Consider the following 22496-nt stretch of genomic DNA (forward strand, 5'->3'; position numbering starts at 1 on the left):
GCAGCTGAGACAGTTAATGCTATTTTTTTTTAACTGTCTGGAGCAGCATTTTTCACTTCAATATTCCATAGATTGATCAAATATCATTTTTTTATTAATGAATAATGTATTAGCAGTAGAACCAACAGACTAAAGGGAGGAGAGGGGTAATTACAGAGAAAAGCAATGGAAATGGGAATCTTATCCTTGGCAGAGTTCCTCTGGGAAAACTGAACAGAAGGCAGCTTTGGAAAATAGTAACAGCTGCTGAAAAAGGACTGGAACTAACCCAGGATCTCGAAATGAAATTCAAACATGGGTGGTAAGCTACACTACTATACTCATTGAGACTAATTAAGTGTTTCACAGCTACTAAAAGGCACAGTTAAGTTTCAAAGTATTGGGTCAGTCTTGATGAGGCTTTTTTTTTTCCTATTTTCTTCTTTTTTTTTTTCCCTCCCTCTCCTTCTTTCTGTTCTTATAGGTAGGAAAGAAACCTGATGTAATAGGTCTGCTGCTTGCTTAAACAATGATAGAAGTAGTATCTGGCCTGAGCAGAAACAAAACTGTGTGAAACAGACTGCATGTTTTCCTGAATTGCAGCTCATTATAGTTAAATTACTGCCACTAAATTTCTGTTGGATGAGACCACATCTGTGCGAGGGTGAAAAACTCCCAAGAGGAAATTCATGGAAAACGGGGATTCTTAACCAACAGAAATTGAGTGATACCTGTTGGAAGTACTGCTTATATAGGTAAGACACAATGTGTTACTCCAGTCCCTTACAGCAGGGTGCTGCAAGACTTCGTGTTTAAACCTGAGACCTACATCTTGACTTTGAGACAGGCTGCCCCGGGCAGGCGGAGCTGGCTTAATCATTGTGTCCTCACGCAAAAAGCTGTGGGAGAACTGCACAAGCTGAACTTCCGTATCTAACAAATCTAAAAGCATCTCAGCAAAGTGGATCACGTGAAAACAAACGTTGCTTTTTTGGCATGTACTCAATAGCTTTGGCATCTGGAGGTTGTGCCACTTGCAGCCTTCAGTCACTGGAAAATGAATAGTCTGGAAATGGATTTGTTTCTAGCTAGTTGTTCTTTTTCACTAATTATATGTTTACTAGAAACAGTATCACCATTACAAAGGAAGTTCCAGTATTTGTCTTTTACAGGAGAAAGCTGGAAGGCTGTAACTTTTTCAGGGCTGTAGCCCTGGGCTTTGACTGCCTCAGGTGTTCTGGGTAGGTATCTGTAGCTGTCTACTCATAAAATTGTATCATTCTGTATTCAGCTTGAAGAAAGACTTCCTTAATTTCCTCTTGATGTGTGGGCATATGATATAGGGGAAAAGTTAGAAAAACTTAGAAGGCTGATTTTCCTCTCAACTTTATACCATTTCCTCTCACCTGTGAATCTCCATGATTTCTTCAGCGATCATCCTCCCTATTTTACCTGCCCCAGCTCTTGTTCCACCTGGAATTCCAGGCACAGTAGGATGCGTCCTTTTTGGGCCACCTGAAATAAATTGATAACTTTAAGGGCAGATAATAGCTTACAAACCTGCTCCAAAAAGCATTTTTATTTAGACATGTTTTGACAAGCTGCAGGACCTTCTGAGCTGTGTTTATTTACAATTCCACCAACTGGTGACAGTACCTTCAAAGCTCTCGCTTGCACTGAGCTATGCAATGCCTCTTAGACATCCCTCTGTACCAGCAGGTACATGACATGTCCTGACTCTTATCAGAATCTGGCTGTTTCAAGCATCTGGTAGTACCTCTTGTCCCAACTTGGTAAAGAATAGCTTGTCAGACCTAATTATTCTGTTACTGAACAGGCACATCTCCAGACACGTTGGCTCTTTGCTATGTGGGAAGGACTTGCCAGAGCATATTCCATTCAGTAGGGGATAAGCCCAAGTTTACCTGATGTACATAAATTAAAATCCCTGTAGGTAACTGCAAGTATCTAAGAAAGGAGGAAAAAGTAAGGTCTGAAGAGCTGAAATCTGGCTGTTGCTTTAATGTGATTTGACACTTGCACAACACTTGAGAGGTAAGCAAGAAGGAGCCCGATATACTTGAAGGCAGCATAGAGAAGAAAAGATCATACTGAAAGAGCAAGAAAGCCTGTAGCATTGCTTATGCATAACTGACAACTGCCTTCTTTTACAAATTCAAATTTAACAATAGCAACTCTCTGTTTCTATGGCTCAGGCCCATCAGGGGGTGAGAAGGTTCAGCTAAAAGGTAATCAGAACTTCTTGAAATTAGACTTCTTAATTTAACTTTATTTTCTTGGGCCAAGAAATGTCAGTATGACAATATCCTACATCTGTTTTCTTTTCAAAGGCTGTGTTGTAGCAAGAATAAGCTTGTGCCATTAGACAACAGTTTGTTCTACATGTTTTCAGAAGGCCCAAACACCACATTAAAGCCGTTACTCTACCTTCTCTACTAACCACTGTGCCTACATGGCAATTTCTGTTCCTACCACCATCAGCTGACCCATGCTTTGCCACCCTTCCTCCTCCACAGTTTCACTTGCTGAACTGCATTTTTCAAAGCAGAGATCAGCAAAGCTGGGCTTTTCTGTTAAGCCTTGTACTATTCTGCTAAGTGCATTGTCTACAACGTACAAAGTAATTCCAGACATGTGCAATATCCTTGATTTATAGCTGTAAAAGCAGATCTGCTAGAAGTAGCATCTAGTAAGTAAGATCTCTAAAAGCAACGTTTCTCAGCTCTTCAGAAAGAGCCTCAGTGTTATCACCATCTTTCTTTCCTCACCTTTCATCCACAGGATGTCACTGCATCCTTCTATTCTACCTCACATCTACCCTGCTCCAGTAATGCTTAGTTATTAAACCCAGCTCTGCTCTGCATTGTGCTGTGTGCCACCCGTCACAAGAGACTGTTCGGTGATGCGCAGCACTCGTAGCAAGCCCAGGGTGCTTACCAGAGGTCAGTCTCTATGTCTGGACAAAAAGTCAGAGCAAGGGCAGGTGAGGGGCAATAGCCCAATGGCCCAACTATATTTATGAACCATCCACCCCGAGTGACCACAGAATGTGAATTCACCCTGGGACGATGTACAGATAGCACCATGCATGCTCTCTGCCACTCCTCCAATACTGTTTATACCTCTTTCTTTTAACTGCCTCGTTCAATTTTTGACCAGCTTATATCCTACATCAGTATTTAAGTTCAACAGGGCCGGGCAAGAACTGCAGTAGTACTTTTTTGCCTCTAAACTTATTTTTCTTATGTATATTGAATTCTCAATGCCAGAGTGCAACCAATAATTTCCTCCCAGTACAGCGTTACCTTCTCCAGCCTGAAGCACACTGTCCATGCTGTGGGGAGAAGTCGCAAGCTGTGGAAAGGCTGCGTCTCCACTATCGAGTACGTTGGTGCTGTGGATTTCAAGAATTAGAAGAATCAGTGACAGAAAACCCTGTGTAACACCCACTCAGCCTGTACGTCAGAATGGAGTCCCTCAGGGTTTACTCAGTGAGTCACTGTCACCTCTGTGAAAGAAGCCCTGTGACTGACACCAGGGCTAGAAAAACAACAGAAATAAACCACCATGTCACAACTCGGTGTGCAACACGGAGCCCAAAGAGAATTCCTCTACGGCAGTTATTCTACTCTGAAGTCACTGCACCTGTACAGAAACCTCAAGGAAAAAGAAAAGGATGGGGCAAAGTACCTACAGAAGCAAAGAAATGCATCCCGTGTAAGTTCCTACAAAGACTGGAACCCCAAGCTTTCTCAAAGAAGGAAGATATTTACAGTTGTGCAGGCTTTAATAAACAGATGGAAAGCTACTGCGGTTATCAAACTACTTCCCCTCTCCCCAGGTATGCAGTTCTGGGTGTTACCTGGAGAAGATGCCTATTGTCATATAGAAGAAATTGAGAACAAATCCCATCTGAAAAGAGGGCAAAGCAATTGGCATTTACATGCATTTGCTAAGAGAAAAATACTTACGAAACGACTGTATTTGTTGAGACAATGTATTCAACTTCTTTGGTCCAAGGGTTCATGAAACTGAACCAGCGACTCCGCAATGTAATAAAAGAGCCATCTTTTATTTTAAACTTGTAGCAGTTAGTTGTAATTTTTTCTCTTGTCTGCAAAACTAAAGACCGACAGAAAGCAAGTAGCCTTGTGGTAAACAGGCACCGTAACTAGAGAAGCAGAGCGCTTATCAGGGAAAATTTAGTTAATTCATCCCTTCGCCCCTGAAGAAAAATGCCGTTTCTGCAGTCACTCCACACCCCCCCTCATTAACCTCAAAAATTCAATGAAAATCCATGGAAGTCTAAGCCAATCACTGTTTGGCAAACGCAGCACAATATTCTTGACTAAATAATTTGAGAACAGAGAAATATCCAAATCTTTTCAGGTTTGTTTGATTTTCTTAATACAGAATTGTTCCCAATATTTTTACAAGATTTCTTTACTGAATTATTAATAACCGTACCTTGTCTATGACATTCTGCAAGATGTCCTATATCATCTTGATGAAAATATTCGTAACACGAAGTACCTAGAAGTTCCTGGGGTAAGTACGCCAGAATGGCTGTTGCCCTTGGAGAAGGGAGGTAGAGGGGAAAAAAAATAAAATCGTTTCAAAAAAAAAGAAAAAAATCGTTTCAAGTTGAAGCATTAGTAACGGATTGCTAAGACTCACACTGAAGTTGGGTAAGGCTCAAGTAATGCGGAAAGGTATTTTCAGCTTAGAAGGTAAGAAAAAAAAAATCATTAAGAATGCTCTTTTTAATTATCAGGTAATTAAAAAAATACATAACACTAACAGCTGTATCCCCACTGGAGGAGATGTAAGACTTCCTAAATAGCTTGGGAAGTATATTGTAATTTTGAGAATTTAAACCTGAAAAAAGTTGCCTTACGAGCAGCCACAAGATAATACAAACCCTTCTGCATAAAATGCATTGAAAAGTAGACATCAAAGGTTTGAAAAACTGTGTTCCTCTGTGTACCCACAGTGCTGATGCTGCACAGAGACCAAATTATACATAACAAGTCTTTCAGGACCACGTTCTCCCCTCAAGTCACAAGCATTAAGCGTGGGACAAAAATCACCCCACCGACCCCTGCACCTACACCCATAAAAAAGAAAAATTAACAAATAGAATTTTTCTGAATAAACACTACAGAGACCTGCTCTGTGTCTCTGCTTTAAGTGAGGCAGGAGCATGAAGGAAATAAATCAACTTTTCCATTTCACCAGAACCAGCCACAGACTTAACTCATTTTCTTTCTCATCAGAAAACTTCTGAACAAAATACACCTGGTGATCTGCAACATGAGAAAGACAGGTATTCTTGATTTAACTCTCAGGTAGTGCTCAAGGAGCTGTGGGCGAGGATAGGGGACATGTCAAGAAAAAAAGGAAAAAAGGACTTTCTGCATCAACTTGGTAGCCTAAGCTTTAGAGGAAAAGGGAAAGCAACACTGCGGGTAAGTGCCAATGAGCTACACAACAGCTTAACACTAGGTGAAAGGGTCATTTTTGACAAGGAAGAAGCTATAGCAGGCCAGTCCGCTAAGCACACTAGAGAACTGTATGTTAAAACAAGAAGACAAGAGTTATTTCTAGAATTGTTAAAGTTATGACAGCTTCTAAATCATGACCAACATGAAAACAACAGATAGGGGCAGGGAAGAATTGCTGTCACCTTGTACATTAGGGATGTGTACGCTTGCCTCCAGCCTCCAGAGGACAGCGCAAGACAGACTTGAGGGTATCTGGGATGGACAAGCACATTACTGCTGTGGTGCACAGAACGCAGCCACCACCTGGGAAATCATTTTAAGACTTCCCAGTGAAGGAAGAAATAGTTGAGAAAGGAACAAAGCAGGAAGACCCTGAAATGTGCACCATTTAGAAGATGGAGAAGACAAACAGAATCAAATCTGCAGGAGCCCTAGACAAAAGGCTCAAGCCTATCTATCAAGATAGAAAGCAACGTGCCTGAATGACTCCAGGGTAAGAGTTTGAAATCCTCACTAGAAGAACGGAGAACAAAAAACTAGTAAGCTACAGTGAACTTTGATTTTGTACATTTCTTAGAAGAAAGTTTACTGAAAAAAATGACAGTTCCTTGAAGAAATCAGTTGAAGATTCTTCCAGTTTCTTCCAGGAACTTCCAGACGAAGTTTCAAACTATCCCAATACAAATTAAATAGGAAGGGTAATAAGGAACAAACCTAGGCAGATTAATCACCTCTTCTGCAACCTAAAAAAAAGCCCAAATGAAGTATTATAACATACAGAAATTGGTACATATTCATAAATATGAATAAGAATAGCAGAAAAAGGATTGAAGCACAAAAAATAGAGTGCTGCTGACTAAAACATGGCTTTTAAACACAAGGCATTTTTGTATTTTCCACACAGACACTAATAGCATTCAGTACCAAACAGATGCCTTACAGCTGAAGTCCTCACTGACAGGAAGCTCAAAGACCTCAGCCCTGGAGAAGGAAACATTACAGGTATTCACAAGATAACTTTTTGAACTGGTTTTTGTGTGGTGAATCCTCTCCCAGGACACTTAACCTGCTGACAGCTCCAAGACCGCTTTGAGGAGTTTTCCGAAAGCCTCTGGAGAACCACAAAGTAGCAAAATGCAGAGTTCATCTTTAAAAAGGAAGAGCCAGGAACCAAACCAACCTTATTTGAGTATCCTTCCAAGAACTGAAGTAAACAAGCCTTTTAACAGCACTGCAGTGGTGGGAAACCTGACATAGGTCTTTAAGAACCAATATGAGCACCAGTAAGTAACTTTCCAGCCTTTTACATTTACTTTCATAGCAGGATAAACAGGCTTTTTGGAAAGAAGATGCATCAAATTACAGCAGATGTCAAAAGACTTCATGAATTCAAGATTTGACCATAGCCTACTAAGCAAGGAAGGAAACTGTTGTTGCCCTTCTTCAAATTCATCCTTTGCTTCCTTAGTTTGCTTCTCCAACTTAAAGCAACTTTGAATTCTGAAGCTGTATATAATGTCAACTGCATGTATAATAATCTTACTCTAGAATTCACTAGAGTCATTAGAAGCACTGAGAAATTAAGAGGTAGGATGGTTCTCTTTAAAGTCTGTTCAGTGCAGCCTGCAGCTTTGACAGAGACCTGATCAGTAGTTCTCTGACCATGGTGGGCCAGCTAGTCAGTAGCTAATGGACAGCAGTTCTTCTGGGACCATGCAACCCACAAGGGCAAAAAGTTAAGATCACAGAGCATCTTTCTTTGCTGGATTCCCTTAGGTAAATGGCAAAGCAGTCATCCAAGACTATATATACAAAAAGAAAACTAGAAATAAATTGATAGTTTTCAACTTCTACAGGTGCCTAAATATTCTCCAGTGGAAGCATGGATCACAGGATGCCAAGTTTAAGTGTACAGATGAAACCTACTTCTTAAAAATTCCTTTTCAAAGAACTCTTTGAAGTAGAATACACATTCCAAGGACTGCAAACAACAGATGCAAAATGATTAAATAAGAGTATATGTGTTTAAATCCAAGAGGTCAACATTTTCTGAGTCATATTATTTTAGAAATACTTCAAAATTACCAGCAGGGCAATAGGTCTGAGTGTTTGAAAATAAAACTCCTTCATAAATTACCAAGCATTGGCATGCCAGAATGGCACATACTCTGAATAACGGAAAGGCTACAAATGCTCTCATAGCTTCCAGAGCGACCACCAGCTCTACGCACCACTGCGGAAGAGGTGGTGGTTTTTTAAACTTTCTATTAAATTAAAAAGAAAAAACAAACAACTCAACAAACAAAACAAAACCCAAACTGAAAAACCCCAATCGGCTCAAGTGGATAGATAATGTTCAAAAAAAAAGAGATTCTCCTTCCCGCACTTCCTGCAAGAGTATCAGCTCTGTTTCCTATCAAAGTCCACTAAAGATCAGCTGACACAGCAGACACACCCCTGAAACAAGTTCCAGCAGGCAGACTCTGGCAGAGCTTGGAGCCTGGGTTTTTCTACAATGTGAGTAACCAAGACTAATCCAGGTAACCTGAAACAGCCTCATTTACGCAGTCTCAACTAATCTTGAATAGAAAGGGAAACAAACTCTCTCCAACCAACCCAAAGCGAACCCTCTGTTAACATTCTTCAACCACCCTTCATCCCTTGACAATGCCAGTTATTTTGAAGGCAGACCCAGGTCATGTTTCTCTAATACTTAAGAAAATTCTCAAATGAAATTGCTTGAAAGGTAACAATTAGCCTTTTGGATAATAAATAAAGCTGATGTTTGAAAGAAGAAAACTCATTGGTACAACTTCTCGAACTTCCTAAGAGGCAAAGCTTATGAAAAGCTTGCTTTCTTTCTTTCTTTCTTATAAACACAAAAGATCACATACAGAAGCATTAATTCGGCAGAACGTGTCCAAGCATATGGTTAAATAAATGTACATTCTATCAAAGCGTAATGCAGCCTGTGCTATAACGTAATTACGTAGTGCTTGCAAAAGTTTTCAAACAACAGAAGAGGTAGTGATTACTTAAGTCCAGTTTAAAACCAGGACTGAATATTCTTCCGAGGATTACACATACACATTCCCTTAACAAATGCACAGAAATGATCCCTGGATTATTCTGCCTTGTAAAACATAATTCTGGACATTTGAGATTGGTGCGTGCATGTTTGTTTTAAAATTTAATCAGTAACACTGAAGGAATATTCAGTAATGGCTTTGAGCTGGGTCTCAAAAACCGAAATAACTTGCAGTCAGGATGCAGTAAAAAGGTGAAAAGAACCGTCATTTCTTTTTTCAGTATCATTTATAGCAGTCAGTAAAGCAGTGTTGGACAGTGACTTACAGTGGAAGTTATTACAAGTATTCTTACCTCTGATCTACAAAAACAAATTTCCCATCTATTGCATGTCGAGAAACATATTCTGTAGGTTTCACCCTGATCTCACCATTGACTGGCTGTGGTACTACATGAGGATGCAGCCGTCCAATTGCAACAAGACAACTTAAATTACAACCCTCGTTATCTGGTTCATTATCTTCATCTAGTCCCATTTTTGTTGGCGGCCAGCTTTTTAAATATCCTGTACTATGAATAGTGCAAAAGCTTTTGCGGTCTGCTGTAAAAACAAAAAAAGAAAAACAAACCAAGAAAGCAGTTAGGTCATGGATGTTGTTTGGAGAACTTCATCTCAGTTCTGTTAGCGATAAATCTCCTCTGTCATCCAGGAAATTTTGGATACCAGTCGCTACGGGATTTTTCAGCCCTCCTGCTTCAAATGCAGCTAATTGAGATAGTTCAATAAACACTTTTTCTGTGCAAAACCATTGTTTACACTGCAACACCACACAGTTCAAAGCAAGGTCACTTATGATAATCTTTACATAGAAATTGCATGACATTTTCATCATTTCAGCAAAGGATGGAAATATTTTAAGGGATCAAAGAAATTAGTATATTAATAATAAAATAAGATGCATTTTTCAACATAACACGAGGCTCCTATTAAAAAAAGGAACAATTTGCTTGACAGAATATAGATTGTTTGGGGTGTAGAGGGGATCACTGTACATAGCAGGAGGATGAAGATTCACAATGACCAGCAATAGTCAGTATCCTAAAGGAGAACTCTTATTCCTCAGCGCCGCGCAGGCCTTGAAACTGCAAAGAAGACGACTTTCACAAAGAGGCAGAGTAAAAGGCTTATGCTTAACTGCACAAACTAACTTCTTCAGGGATGAGCCCTAAAGCATGATCCAAGGTGTCTGAACCTAGCAGGAAGTACTTGGGGCAGCTGTCACATCCAGAGAAAAAACACTGAAGTTGCCTTCTCTTCTCTAGTTGACACTTTACACTAACGAATACCAAATGTATTATCCAAAGTACTCAAAGAAGAAAGTTTCAACTTTGGACTAAATATATATTCCAACATGTCTAGAATAATATTCTGCACAGGAGAAAAATATTACCAACTTTGATAACGTTATAACCAAATACTTCTGGTGTAGAAACACTGTTTCTGGTACTCAAAACGAACCAAAAAATACCAACGGACTCAGAATACATTAATTTTTTAAGCTGGATATCCATCCAAATATCACTTGTCAAATATGGCACAGAGAAATAGAATGAGTATCAGCTCCTCTTTGTGGGAAACATAGGCTAGAAGGCAAAAGCTGAAGGTGATATAATCAATATCTGAAGAAGATGCAATAACCACAGAACTGTCAGCATAAACTGCCTGCAAATATTTCAAGAAAGCGGAGAGGAGAATTTGGCTTTATATGCTAACAGAGTAGGTAAGAGCTACTGTCTGGGGGAGTGGAAGGAAGAATTACGAAGAAGTAACAGACCTAGACATAGTTCAATATCTTAATAAGAAAAACTGACTGTGTGGAATGTATGTAATAAATGTAAACACTGCAAATGAGCGACCATATTAAAAAAAAAAAAGCCTGACAGCCACTACCTTTGGTAATAAAATGCATAATTGTTACCTTTCTTCTTTGAACAAGTTGAAGGAAAATCTTTGTCTTCTACTTTCACTGAAGGTCTATTGCACTTCATCCTACAAAAGAAGGACCGTCTAGCTCCAGAACACAGTCGTGATGGCCCAGGCGTTATATCTGTTTTAACTGGGAGTCCAGCTGTAGCGAACAGAGAAAGTGAGGAAACCTTCTTCATTAGGTAAAAAGTTAACCATACAAATTATTACACCATACAATGTTTCAGCTTTGCTGAGGCTTGCATAGAGGTCCTTTTGTATCTTTTTCTTCAGAAGCAGAAGTCCTATTTTGAAGCTTTTCATGGAAGTGAATACATGCAGGACTCAACTGACCATATCAATGTTAGAATTTCTGATTATCCTTTCTAGCATGAAAACATTGACCTAAGTTTGAGAACAGCTGGTTCTAAATGCAAAGATTAGCAAAGGATTGTAAAAATCCACACAAGTTTTGCAATAAACGTTGTGACATCTTTGAACACTAATCAACAGATTAAAACCAGAGAGATTACTTACTCACAATCAGAGCAGTACTTCATACATAGAGTCACTCAACCCTTCAGACTGGAGGGATTTTCTATCACAAAACCCACCCAGAGAGCACTTATGCGTGCGTATAGCAGAAGAGGCCCAGGGACATTCCAGGTCCATCTCAACTACTGTGTTCCTAAACACCAGACTTCTTTCATTGTTGTGATGGAAGTGGGGGGCAGGAACGGTAGCAGTGGCCAACACAAGGACTGCAAATCCCCTAGAACTCTGGTTCTGTGTAAGAAATTTCCAGCCTCAAAGAAATAAATGCACATGAACATGCCCTAATAAGAAGTCCTGATCTTTACCATATTCTTGCAGGAGATTCTTAGATCCTTTCCTGTGGAAAGTAACTGGAAAAACTAGCAGAACACACAAACAGGGCTCCAGGAAGATGCCTGGCATGCATCAGGATCACAGGTATCAGCAACACCAGGGATGTGTCTGGAGCTCCAGGGGACAGTGCTCTAAGAGCTGATGGAGGATTTAAATCACACAGCAACTCTCCCACATCTTGCTATCCACTTCAACCTGCATGAGGATATGTATAAATAAACAGCTATAAACATATAAAAAAACTGTCCAGGGCCCTGTAGGTTTAAACTTAAGGAGAAAACCAATGATGCCAATGTTTTAGTATAAAGTGTGCCTGCCTTAAAAATAGAATTGAGTGAGGTCACCTCAAGGAAGTCAAACTGTCCCACACCACATGCACTCTAAACTGCTGCTCGGTCGTGAGAGTACAAGCTGAGCCTGAGCCACTCATGCCAAAATAAAAATAAATACATACCAGTCCTCTTAAGAACATGAGTTCTTGAAATTCTACCAATCAGTCTACCATAGCAGATGGGAAGACTGTAATTCAGAGTATTTATTTTTGCCCTAACTTTGTCAGAAGCATACAAAAAAGGAGCTAACACTGGATATACATGCTTGACAACCAGACAAAACCAGGAGCCAGAAAAACTTCAGTTGATCCAGCTGGAGCCTCAAGGCTCACTGCCTTGGAATGATCTCTCTCAACCTGAGTTTATGAAGTTGAGCTGGTGGCTTCCTTGCAATGAGATCCTAGATATTTCTGCTCCTGACAAGCAGGCAACTTAATGACCTGGAAATCTGCAGGTGTAAGATACCATCTTCTACTTAAACAATGCAGACTCCTGTTACAAGCGTGAATTAAACACCCACTCACCTCAAAAGCGGCACAGAACTACTTTAAAACATCAGAGTGGAATAGAGCTAAGAGACATAGTAGGAAATGATTCCAAGGACAGATTAAAAACCTTGTAAGAGAAAGGTTAGGTCATTGATGGAAATGGCGGTAATTAAATACATTCCTGTATCTTGACTGACAGCTAAGGCTGAGTGTATTCTGATCATTGAGAATGACAGATCAGAAAAAATGCTTCAAATGGGGAAAATTAAACTTTTGATGCCTGGAAGAGAAGGAATACGTCACAGGGTGAAGCCAGGTAAAACATATCTATGCTGCAGTGCACACCACACCTGCCAGCTTCTGTTTCTTTTCTTTAAGCTGAAACTTCCTCGCCTTGACACAAGCCAAACCACACTCACCCACCACTTTTGATATTAGGCAAATATTCAGGCTACATGACACTTTTTCAAAAGGTGCTAATACTTACTTTTTGCATCTATAAGCCTTTCCCGTGGTGCAGTGTCAGAAGAGGAGAGCTGCTCCTTCACTTTGGCAATGTCTTTAGGATGAAGGTAATCAAATAAACTCTGACCAATCAAATCATTCTGCAGAGATTGAATATTCAGTCAAAAATTAAGACTGTTCAGTATATTTTTGCAACTTCAGCATCCATTATGAACAATCCTTTTACACATAGGTCTAACCAAGGAACATCAAACATCTGAGGTCCTGGGTTTAATGGAATTATGTTTGCTCTTTACGTTTTGAAGTTAAGACTACATTACATAGGAATTTATTTCATTATTTTTAATAAGAGATTTGCAAAAATAGCATAATCAATCCACCAATAACAAATATTCCAGTTTATCTTCAGTCTCACTCCATTTGTTCACTTCATTTGATGGAAAAAATCATAATTGCAAGTGTTCTCTTTCAATATTTACAAGATGAGTGGGTATGCAGAATATACCTAACTACAGGCTGGCTGAGGAAAACTTTGGGAACCAATACAGTTTTTTAAATTGGTCAGGAGGACAAATGACCAAAAGCGTGAAGAATACATGTTAAGCCTCATGTTAAGCATATATTAAACACCTGGCTTTGGTATGATTGCTTCCCAGATTCCAATAGCAAGTGTGCTAGCAAAGCCAGAATAGACAGAAAGAATCAGCTTTCAAGACAGATTAACCACATAAATACTCCTCCATACAAATAATTTTAAAAGCTTTCAAAGAATCATAGAATGGTTTGGGTTGGAAGGAACCTTAAAGATCATGCAGTTCCAACACCTCTGCCATGGGCGGGGACACCTCCTACTGGATCAGGTTGCCCAAGGCCCCATCCAACCTGGCCTTGGATGGAAATTTGTCAGGCATGACTTGCTCTTAGAGAAGCCATTTTTGCTGTCCCCCACCACCTCATTTTCCATGTGCCTTAGCATAGTTTCTAGGGAGATACATTCCATAACCTTGCTGTGCAGAGAGGCGAGACTGACTGGCCTATAGTTCCCCAGGTCTTCTTTTCTTCCTTTTTAAAAATGGGGGTTATGTTTCCCTTTTTCTGGTCAGTGAGAATTTCACTGCACTGCCATGACTTCTCAAATATGATGGATGGTGGTTTAGCAATTTTATCTACTAGTTCCCTCAGCACCCGCAGATGAATCTCATCAGGTCCCATGCACTTGTGCACCTTCAGGTTCCTTAGATGGTCTCAAACCTGATGATGTCCTAAAGTGGACGACTCTGCAATCTCCCAGTCCCCGCTTTTGCCTTCTGCAGCTTGGGTGGTGTGGCCCTTGCCAGTGAAGATGAGGCAAAAAAGTCATTGAGTACCTCAGCCTTCTCCATATCCCAGGTAAGATATTTAAGATAGGCCCCCGATTAAATTTACTTAATGAGTGGAGTGGCTGGAATTTGTTTGTGCTTCTCTTCAACTGCTCTCCTGCTGACCTGTGATCCTTCTCCAGGAAGCAGCTCAGTCACCAGCTGCAGGAGCTACTCCACCTGGGCACACCTTTTGCAGGCAGCTCTGCTGCCTGTCTCTGCTCCAGGAGAAAGGCCCACACGCTTCCTGCAGTCTGAGGTCTGCACCGCAGCCTGTCTGTGTGGAGGCAACGGCCGCTGCTGGGGTAGACGGGGCAGAATGCTCAGCTGGAGCTGCAGGTTTTACTCTCAGATGAGTGCCCACCATTCTGCATCAAGGGTCAGGTAGGATGAGTACCCCTGACCTGTGCAGGTAGTCACAGAGTGGTGCCCAGTTGCTAGGTTTAAAATCTTTTAAGACCTAACTTAACTTAAAATGAAAAAGAATACCTGACTGTAGTTGAGGATCTTGAAGACGGATTCTGAAACAAACAATATCTTCCCTCTGTCACAGCCCACAACAAAAAGAAATCCATCTGCTGCCTAATTAGGGGAATAAAAAAAAATTACTAAGTTGTACATCCTCACTGCATCATTATAACATTTTAAAAGGCTTTGTATACAGTAGAATTTCTACACTAGGAGGGCTGTCTTAACATGAGTCAACAGGCAAGACATATAAATACAATAAAGGGCTTTTTTGAATCTGCAAACATTTTTGCTATCATTCTGGGCATCATGCCCAGAATTTAAGATCACTTGTATGGGAAGAAAGAATCTACATCTCATCCAATAATATTATGATTATGTTTAGAAATGCCATCAAATTAAAATATTGTTTTAACTGTATTTATTCCATAGTTCCTCCTTTAGGAACCAAACATAACCTGGATATTAATTTATGAGCATGTAGGCAAGTACTTCCCATTTCAATAGTACTTACTTTCAGTCACATACAAGCATGCAGGATTAGGCCCTAATTTTATAGCTTTCGAATCACAATGTGAAGAAATTAAATTCTATATATGGTGCCCCTGGACACTGCAGTGCTTTACCAATTACACAAGCTACTAGAAGAGCGTAATAATTGACATGCAATATATACTCTCCACACTAGAAAAGGTGGATAAAGTAAGCAGCCAAACATACTAAGTTGTGTTACATCAGTGACCTCAAAAAAGGTGTTTGTTATATCATTGTATGCTGAAAACCAAGTCAAGGTAGCCTATGGCAGAAACTCTGCAGGAAAACAATTTATGTAATTTTGGCTCATTCCACAAAATTACTGGAGATTCTGATGGCAATCATCAAAATAACAAGTTTCCTCAGATCTCTCTCTCAAATATTTTTGCTTAAATTAAGAGACGCTACTCATCGTTAAAACCCATTGACTTTATACAGTACTATTGCAGATTTCCGCATCGTTCATAATCAGAATGTACTTAAACTGAGATACAAGGCAGAAAAATACTAGTGTTTTTACCCTGGGGGTGTTAGATTAACAGCCATTAATATATCTTAATTAAAAGCTGAAACATACCCTGAGAATAAGATGTTTTAATTCATCATCTGATAGAAAAGCAGGCTTATAGTTTGCTTCTGTATATGGGTTTGTAGCACCTAAAGGAAACAAAGAAAAAATCCCCACGTCACCAACTTAACAATACACACTTAAATGGGTAATTTTCCTTTGGCTCCTTCTTACATTGTTATTCAATGCAGCTGTTCTTCAAAACGAAAGTTGCTTTCTGGATTTGCTTTACAAACAATATGAGCTTGGTTGATATAAGTCAAAAAAAAAACCCACACTTTTTTTTTGCTAACACACAAATACAGCATTACAGAGTAACGCGAACTATGTGTCTTCTGAGATATAAAAGTATTCCTTGACATATTTTAACCCAAATGCTGTGCCTGATTTATAGTCTATTGTCAGAATTAGAAATGAAAAACAAGATATTAAAGCATAAAAACCTCAAACTACTTCTTCTCTTTATAACTTAGTAAAACGTGACAAGGTCACATAAACAGATTGTCAGTAGGAACTTACAAATCAGCTCTCTCATTCCATGCCAAAGACAAACCCCAACATTACAATGACATCTCAAATGCCAAAAGCCCAAAATTAGTAACAAATGAGGCAGCTATTTATTAGAGAGTAATTCTTCTCATTCTGTTCCCTTCATAAAGGCAAAACCAACTCAAACTAGTAATCACTGAAGTATGAAGTACCAACCTCATTAAATGACCGTGGCAGAAAAACTTAAAGCCTTTCAAAAACACAGAATAAGTATGATTGGAAGACACCAGGTCTCCTAGAAACTAGAACACTGACTCTTTATTTAAATTAGCTGCATCACTTCCTTATCTCAGGGACATATTTCTTGAAGGCTTAAGCTTTTGCCACCACCACTGATTGTACCCAAGCACTGATTCAATACTTTATGAAGCTTTAGGACACACAGAAATTTGTAACAGCCCCCACTCTTCCAAACCCACATGTTTTCTTTTAGGTGCTTGTAACAGTACGCTCCATTCTTCCACACAGAGTTAAAGGTATGAACACAAAACCTGTAGAAAAGGCTCGTAGAAGTATTACTTGCACCTAAAATTGAACCTCTTTATCTAACAAGTTTTGCACATCGCTCTTTTTGGAGCACTGCTCAGTGCTACAGAAGATTCAACTGTGCATCGCCAATGAAGCCTTATGTTCCCTCTCCCCACAATTCTCAGCTGACTTGGTTTTGTTGAATCTAGTGATGGTGATCAATCAAGTGAGAGGATGGAAAATTGTTTTCTCACACCCAAATTTCCTAGTTATATCAGGATACCAGACCACAAATCAGTAAATAAATTAACTTGCAGCATCAGATGCTCAGAAAAGAGAAATCCTCCTAAAATGTATTAACTTAACACCTTTTTGGCAAAAGGGCAAGAAAGAGAGAGAAGAAGCATGGCTTTGGGGAACCTCATTTTTCCATCCTCCTCCAGTCCTGCCCTGTGCACCCTCTCCACAATAACTTACCACGTAATGTTTTCATGTGCTGGACAGCCATTCTCAAGACAGTCAGTTTATCTAGCTTTCGAGACATAGCGTTGCACGTTGGTACCAAAGATGCCAGTTCATCAATAAAACTGTTCATTTTATCTCTACGCCTTTTTTCAATTTGACTATGAGCCTCCCTAAACAATCAACAAAAAACCAGAAAACATAAGAAAATAAATAATATAAAAAAATCCCTAAATCTAGTACAACAAAGCCACAAAAATAACCCTTCTTTAATAATTAAGTTACCCTCTCATCCTTGTGAAAAGGACATCAACACAGAGAATCCTTCAGACATTTTATTTTCATTATCTGCGTAACATTTATAAGCAATAGGCAAAGCTGCAGCACATACTCTTATTTACCAGAAAACACATATGATGTTGGTCATACGGCACACTGAACCCTCAGTTCTGAACAGCACAAAGTTATCTAGAGATTTCTACTACTGTACAAACTTTGTTCTTAACATGTTCCCTGAAACATAACTGGAATCATAAAGGTCACAGATAAGCAAACTCCAGTCTATATAAATACTGAATAAAACATTCAATTAAGAATTTGTAAGCAGTAAGCTATATGAATGTACTAAGTGTGTAAAACTATCTTTTTCTGAGTCTTTTACAAATACTTCAGCTTTCCATTTGAAGTATTTGATATACCTCTGAACTAAACTCTTCTTAACCAGGAAGAATTACAATAAACGCTAAGTTATTTTATTTTTGGTTTATATTTCGCCATATTAAAGAGTCACTGTTAACACTTTTACAACCACTACTGAATTTGAAAGAAACAAGATTAAGAACTTAACATTACTAGAAACACACATTGACTTCAATTTCAATGTTAATATTAACAAAAGTGACTAAACCCAAGTTACCTACCAAGTTAGCACTTTCACAGAACTATGCACAGTTTATGCATTAAAAATACTAACAGTGTGACGATATGGAAAAATAAGAGAAAGTCAAAGCTAGAAAAAACAATTTCAGAGTAAGAAACACTTGCAAATATTTCATACAAGGCAAAAGGCAATAGATCATTTATTTTCAATATAATGGTTTATAGTACTACCTTGCGTTTTTTATTCTGCCTTGTTGGTCTGCATATTCCAATCTGTTGAAAAAATGGTATCACCAAGTCAGAGTGCTGAAAACACTGAAAATAGTTCTTTTAATGCATCTTACTACCGATCCTCATTAAAATAGTTTCTTTCACTTTTAGTATTTGTTTAACCTTTCTTCAGAAAATAATCATTACTTACAGTACTGTGGCTCAAATTGTTGGGTTTTTTTGTCTTTTTTAATTTGTTCAACAGTCTTAACCCTTTGTCCCAGCCCAGAAACAATTTCATAGAACCATAGAATGGTGTGGGTCAGAATGGTCCTTAAAGATCATCCAGTTTCAATCCCCTCCTGCCATTGGCGGGGACACCTCCCATGGGATCAGGCTGCTCCAAGCCCCATCCAACCTGGCCTTGAACACCTCCAAGGATCGGGCAGCCATAGCTTCCCTGGGCAACCTGTGCTAGTACCTCACCACCCTCACAGGAAAAAATGTCTTCCTAATACCTAATCTAAATCCATTTGCAAGACCTGATCACAGTGACACTGAAAACAGATAGCTACACACAGGATCCTATGTCAGTACCATGGAATTAACATTTTAGTGACTTTATCAATAGTACCTTCCATGTTGATCATCTTTATCTGTATCCATACCTTCCCTGCAGAAACAGAGTAAAGCAATACATCAAAAATTAAGCAGAATTAGCAAAACTGTTATCAAACTATCATAAAATTAGAAAAAAATATTCATCATCTTTAAATTCTAAATACAAAAATAATAATATAAAAGTCCAGAAGGACTAATGAAGCTGTGTGATTTTTTTTAATAGTAAAACATTTTCTTAAACTAGTTGTGTCTCCTTTGGAGCTAACAAAATGGCACAGTTTGATGTGTTTGACAGTAAAACATGCTGCAGTTCAAAGATATCATCTGTTATAAGAATGTTTTTCAGTTAACTAGAGGGAGAAAAAAAAAAGACACATCAAAGCAGATATTTTTCATGCCTTCATCAGTAATAAGTCTATTAACTTACTATAGTTAAAAGTTCGACCAGAGGCCTAGCATAAAATGCAAAAATTGCCTTGAATTATTTGGTACAAACACCTACACTTCACTTTGCCTTATCGTAGTTAATCTTAGGGTAGGAAATGGTAATAACTTAGGCCAATGAACTATGGGAAATGGCAAAATGCATGGACAGATTGAGAGGCTGTATGAAACCAGCCAGGCACATTTTAAATTAGTACAATTTTCAGTGTAGGTACATGGCTCACTTCTGTCATAACATAAAAAAAAGTAAGAAAGGAAGCCTGAAGAATAAAAAAGATCCTTCTTTCTAGCTGTTCATATTGCAATCATATGTACAGCAATAAGGAGAGGGAAGTGTACACTTTCATAGCCGTATGTAGTTAAAAAAGTTGAATGCCTAAGACTACAGAACTGTTAGACAAAAGAATTAGGAAGAAAATGTTTATAGGTATATATAAATCCATACAACCGTGCTTAAACAGATACTCTTAAACCTAGCTTATTCTGGTTTAATTTTTATCTGCAAATTTTAGGTGAAGGGGAGGGAAAGATAAGGAAAAACACCGCGCATCTTTTTCAAGTGAAATTGATTATTAAAATATTTATACTTACTCAAAAGGAAAGCCATCAAGTCTGAAAAGAAAGAAAAATAAAGTACACCATATATAGGAAATAAGAATAATGTCTTAGATTTTCTGTTGAGATTCTCAAGCTAATTTATATTCTATTTGAAATGAAAACCACAATGAAAACAAGACAATAGCAGTGAATGTATGCTTAGGAGACAAGCTTGTTCAAATAAATCTACTTACTGAAAGAACGATTATGCATTTTAAGGAAAGATGGAACACTTCATTTCACTTAATGTGAAAAACTAGCCTAAACTACGTTATGCATATCATTGAGATACAGTTTCGTCTTCAGAAATCAGAGATCTGTGCTTTAATGTGTGTTGCCCTTGTGGTGAGATAAATGGGATTTAAAACGATTCTAAGACCAGAAACTAAACCAGAAAAAAAGGTATCCCAAGTTTCTCAGTATTCGATTCTGCCCAGCAGGACAGATAAATATTTTTTTTTAATCAGTATTAAAGTCCTAATTCTGAACTTTATACAGACTTTATCATATCATAAAGAAATTAAACAGAATTTCTACATGCAAGATAAATGCTGGCATCACTTCAAGACTGTGAAGTGATCTGAAATAGCACTGAGCCTTAACATATTAAGAGGTTACATTTTATAAGGCCCTGGTAAAACATCTTCTCATATTAGCCACTAACATTTTAGTTATTCCTGTTCAACGCTGGACGTTAGCATTCTTGGACACAGTAGTCTTTCATATTATTCGCTGTACCTTTAAATCAATTATCTTTGTGATCAGTTTTTAAAAGAAGTTTGAACAATGCGAAAGGTTTTCTTCATATCTCAATCTGTACATCTGAGTCAATGGCTCAAAGCCCTTCTAATGCTCACAGAAAAATAGTATGCAGGTCTGGAACAGGACATAGAAACAGAAATCAGGCATCAGTTTTCCACATGTGATGCCACCTTTACCTACAGGATGCTTGTTGTGAAAACACTCGTTTTAGCCTTAGAAAAAAACTAGAAAGTAAAATCTAAGAGGTACAGAGTAAAATTACAAATAATCCAGAATAGCTTGTTTTCTATCACTATTTCAACTGAAAACGCTAGTCCCAAGCAAAGACATTAAGTGTTTTAGACCTATGCATGAAGTTGGATTTGACTAAGAGATCATAGTGGAGAATGGAGAACATTTGCTGAACTGACAGCAATAGGTTGGACAGGAATTTTCCTGGAGGAGTAGCAGGAGTAAAAATAGAATGTAAGCTGGTGTGGAGAGCTGAAAGTGCAGTTGGTCAATATGCTTGCTTGTACACGCCAGGTGAATCAAGAACCGCACTAAAGCGGTCATGTTCTTCCTTCTTTATTTCCCAACTTCACTGGTAAATGAAGCATAAAACTGGACACTTGGACAATTTATGTATGAAAATAAATTGTTTAATAGGCAGCAAAAGCTGAACAACATTACTGATACATACACATAGAAGGAGGGATCAAGGAAGCCTGCCTTTAGTTCTGTTTTAAAACAGAAGTATTTACTAGCCACCATTTCCTTTGCAACACAATACGACCCGTGGTTTGGTAAGAGCTGTTGTAAACTGACTTTTCTTAGGATTCAAGGAAACAGTGTTTTCACATATTTAATCAAATGCACACACGACCTAAAGCACAGAATTATAACTTACAAGAGCAAGCCATCTTTTGGAAAAGAGGACTTGAGCAATGCTTCCTACCTAGAAAAATAAAGATGGAGAAATCCTTTCTAGAGGAGAGGAAGTTGGTAAGATTGAGGCTGTTCACTGAGTTTTGTGGTAGTCAATTCAACTAGAGGGAGTCAGGTACTTTTCAGGAAGACTAAATGCATATTAGAGAAGGTTCATATGCCATATTTCTGTGGTCTTTAACCTGTGCACAGGGAACCCAATTCTTAATTTTCATGCTTACTACGGATTAAAAATTCTACCCCTTCTTGCAAAAAGAACTGCTAATGATCCAGAAGCCCACAGTTATATTCCTGCTATATTACATAAAAATGGACTATGTAGCTGTATTAATAACGGATGAGACCCATTTGTAAGCTAGCCTGCAGTTAGACTTTGTTACATTACAATACACACAAGGTTTGCAGAGACTTAGAGGAAGTAAGTTGGTCTTGGTGTACCTAGTGCAGAAGACATTACTCATTTAGAAATGTGACAAACGTTACCACAGTCTTCACTATTCTATAGCAGAGTTGGAGTGATTTCTTTCTATTTAAAATACCTGCCCAAGAAAGCAGCTGTGGCTTGGACAGTGCTTCTGAGCACTGGTATTAGCAAGCTTCCCTTAAAGAGAAGCAACTTTCTTGAAATGAAACCGCATTCTACCACTGATTCAGAAGAAGCCAAGTTTTTGTTTTGTCAGGAAGAACAGCCTACAGTTGAGGATCAACATAAGATTAAATCAGCTGATTAAATGAAAGGCAGATCTAATGCCACAAACCAGAGACCACTCAGGCATATTCAACAGGGAGACCAAAAACATCAGGCAAAGGTTGGCAGCACAATGATAGGAAATAACTAAATAAGAAAAAAATAGGTGAAGAAAAGGAAATATTCCTAGTTTTGCTTCTACTTTTTAATGAATTTATCTTTCCTCCCACTAATCAGACATTCTATTTCCTATGTAAACGGTCAATGCAATGAACCTTCACACTGTGCATT

General features: G+C 38.6%; 1 protein-coding gene across 7 annotated transcripts in view; it reads right to left on the reverse strand.

The window, feature by feature from the left end:
• The window catches only part of BMAL1 (basic helix-loop-helix ARNT like 1), a 57955-nt gene that overhangs the window by 3786 nt on the left and 31673 nt on the right, over positions 1-22496 (reverse strand). For 4 of the 7 annotated variants that reach the window (XM_069857528.1, XM_069857529.1, XM_069857527.1 and 1 more), the window contains exons 4-16: positions 19823-19843; positions 18801-18839; positions 18188-18229; positions 17093-17250; positions 15608-15687; positions 14518-14610; positions 12693-12810; positions 10511-10660; positions 8886-9132; positions 4468-4574; positions 3972-4122; positions 3306-3394; positions 1386-1494 (exon numbers count right to left, since the gene is read on the reverse strand). In XM_069857528.1, coding sequence (XP_069713629.1) covers positions 1386-1494; positions 3306-3394; positions 3972-4122; positions 4468-4574; positions 8886-9132; positions 10511-10660; positions 12693-12810; positions 14518-14610; positions 15608-15687; positions 17093-17250; positions 18188-18229; positions 18801-18839; positions 19823-19843 — 1404 coding nt within the window. The remainder of the gene's footprint in view (positions 1-1385; positions 1495-3305; positions 3395-3971; positions 4123-4467; positions 4575-8885; positions 9133-10510; positions 10661-12692; positions 12811-14517; positions 14611-15607; positions 15688-17092; positions 17251-18187; positions 18230-18800; positions 18840-19822; positions 19844-22496) is intronic. The other 3 variants (XM_069857531.1, XM_069857533.1, XM_069857532.1) reach the window with 3 other exon arrangements.

The sequence above is a fragment of the Phaenicophaeus curvirostris genome, chromosome 5 (assembly GCF_032191515.1).
Source record: "Phaenicophaeus curvirostris isolate KB17595 chromosome 5, BPBGC_Pcur_1.0, whole genome shotgun sequence".
NCBI classification, from domain to species: domain Eukaryota; kingdom Metazoa; phylum Chordata; class Aves; order Cuculiformes; family Cuculidae; genus Phaenicophaeus; species Phaenicophaeus curvirostris.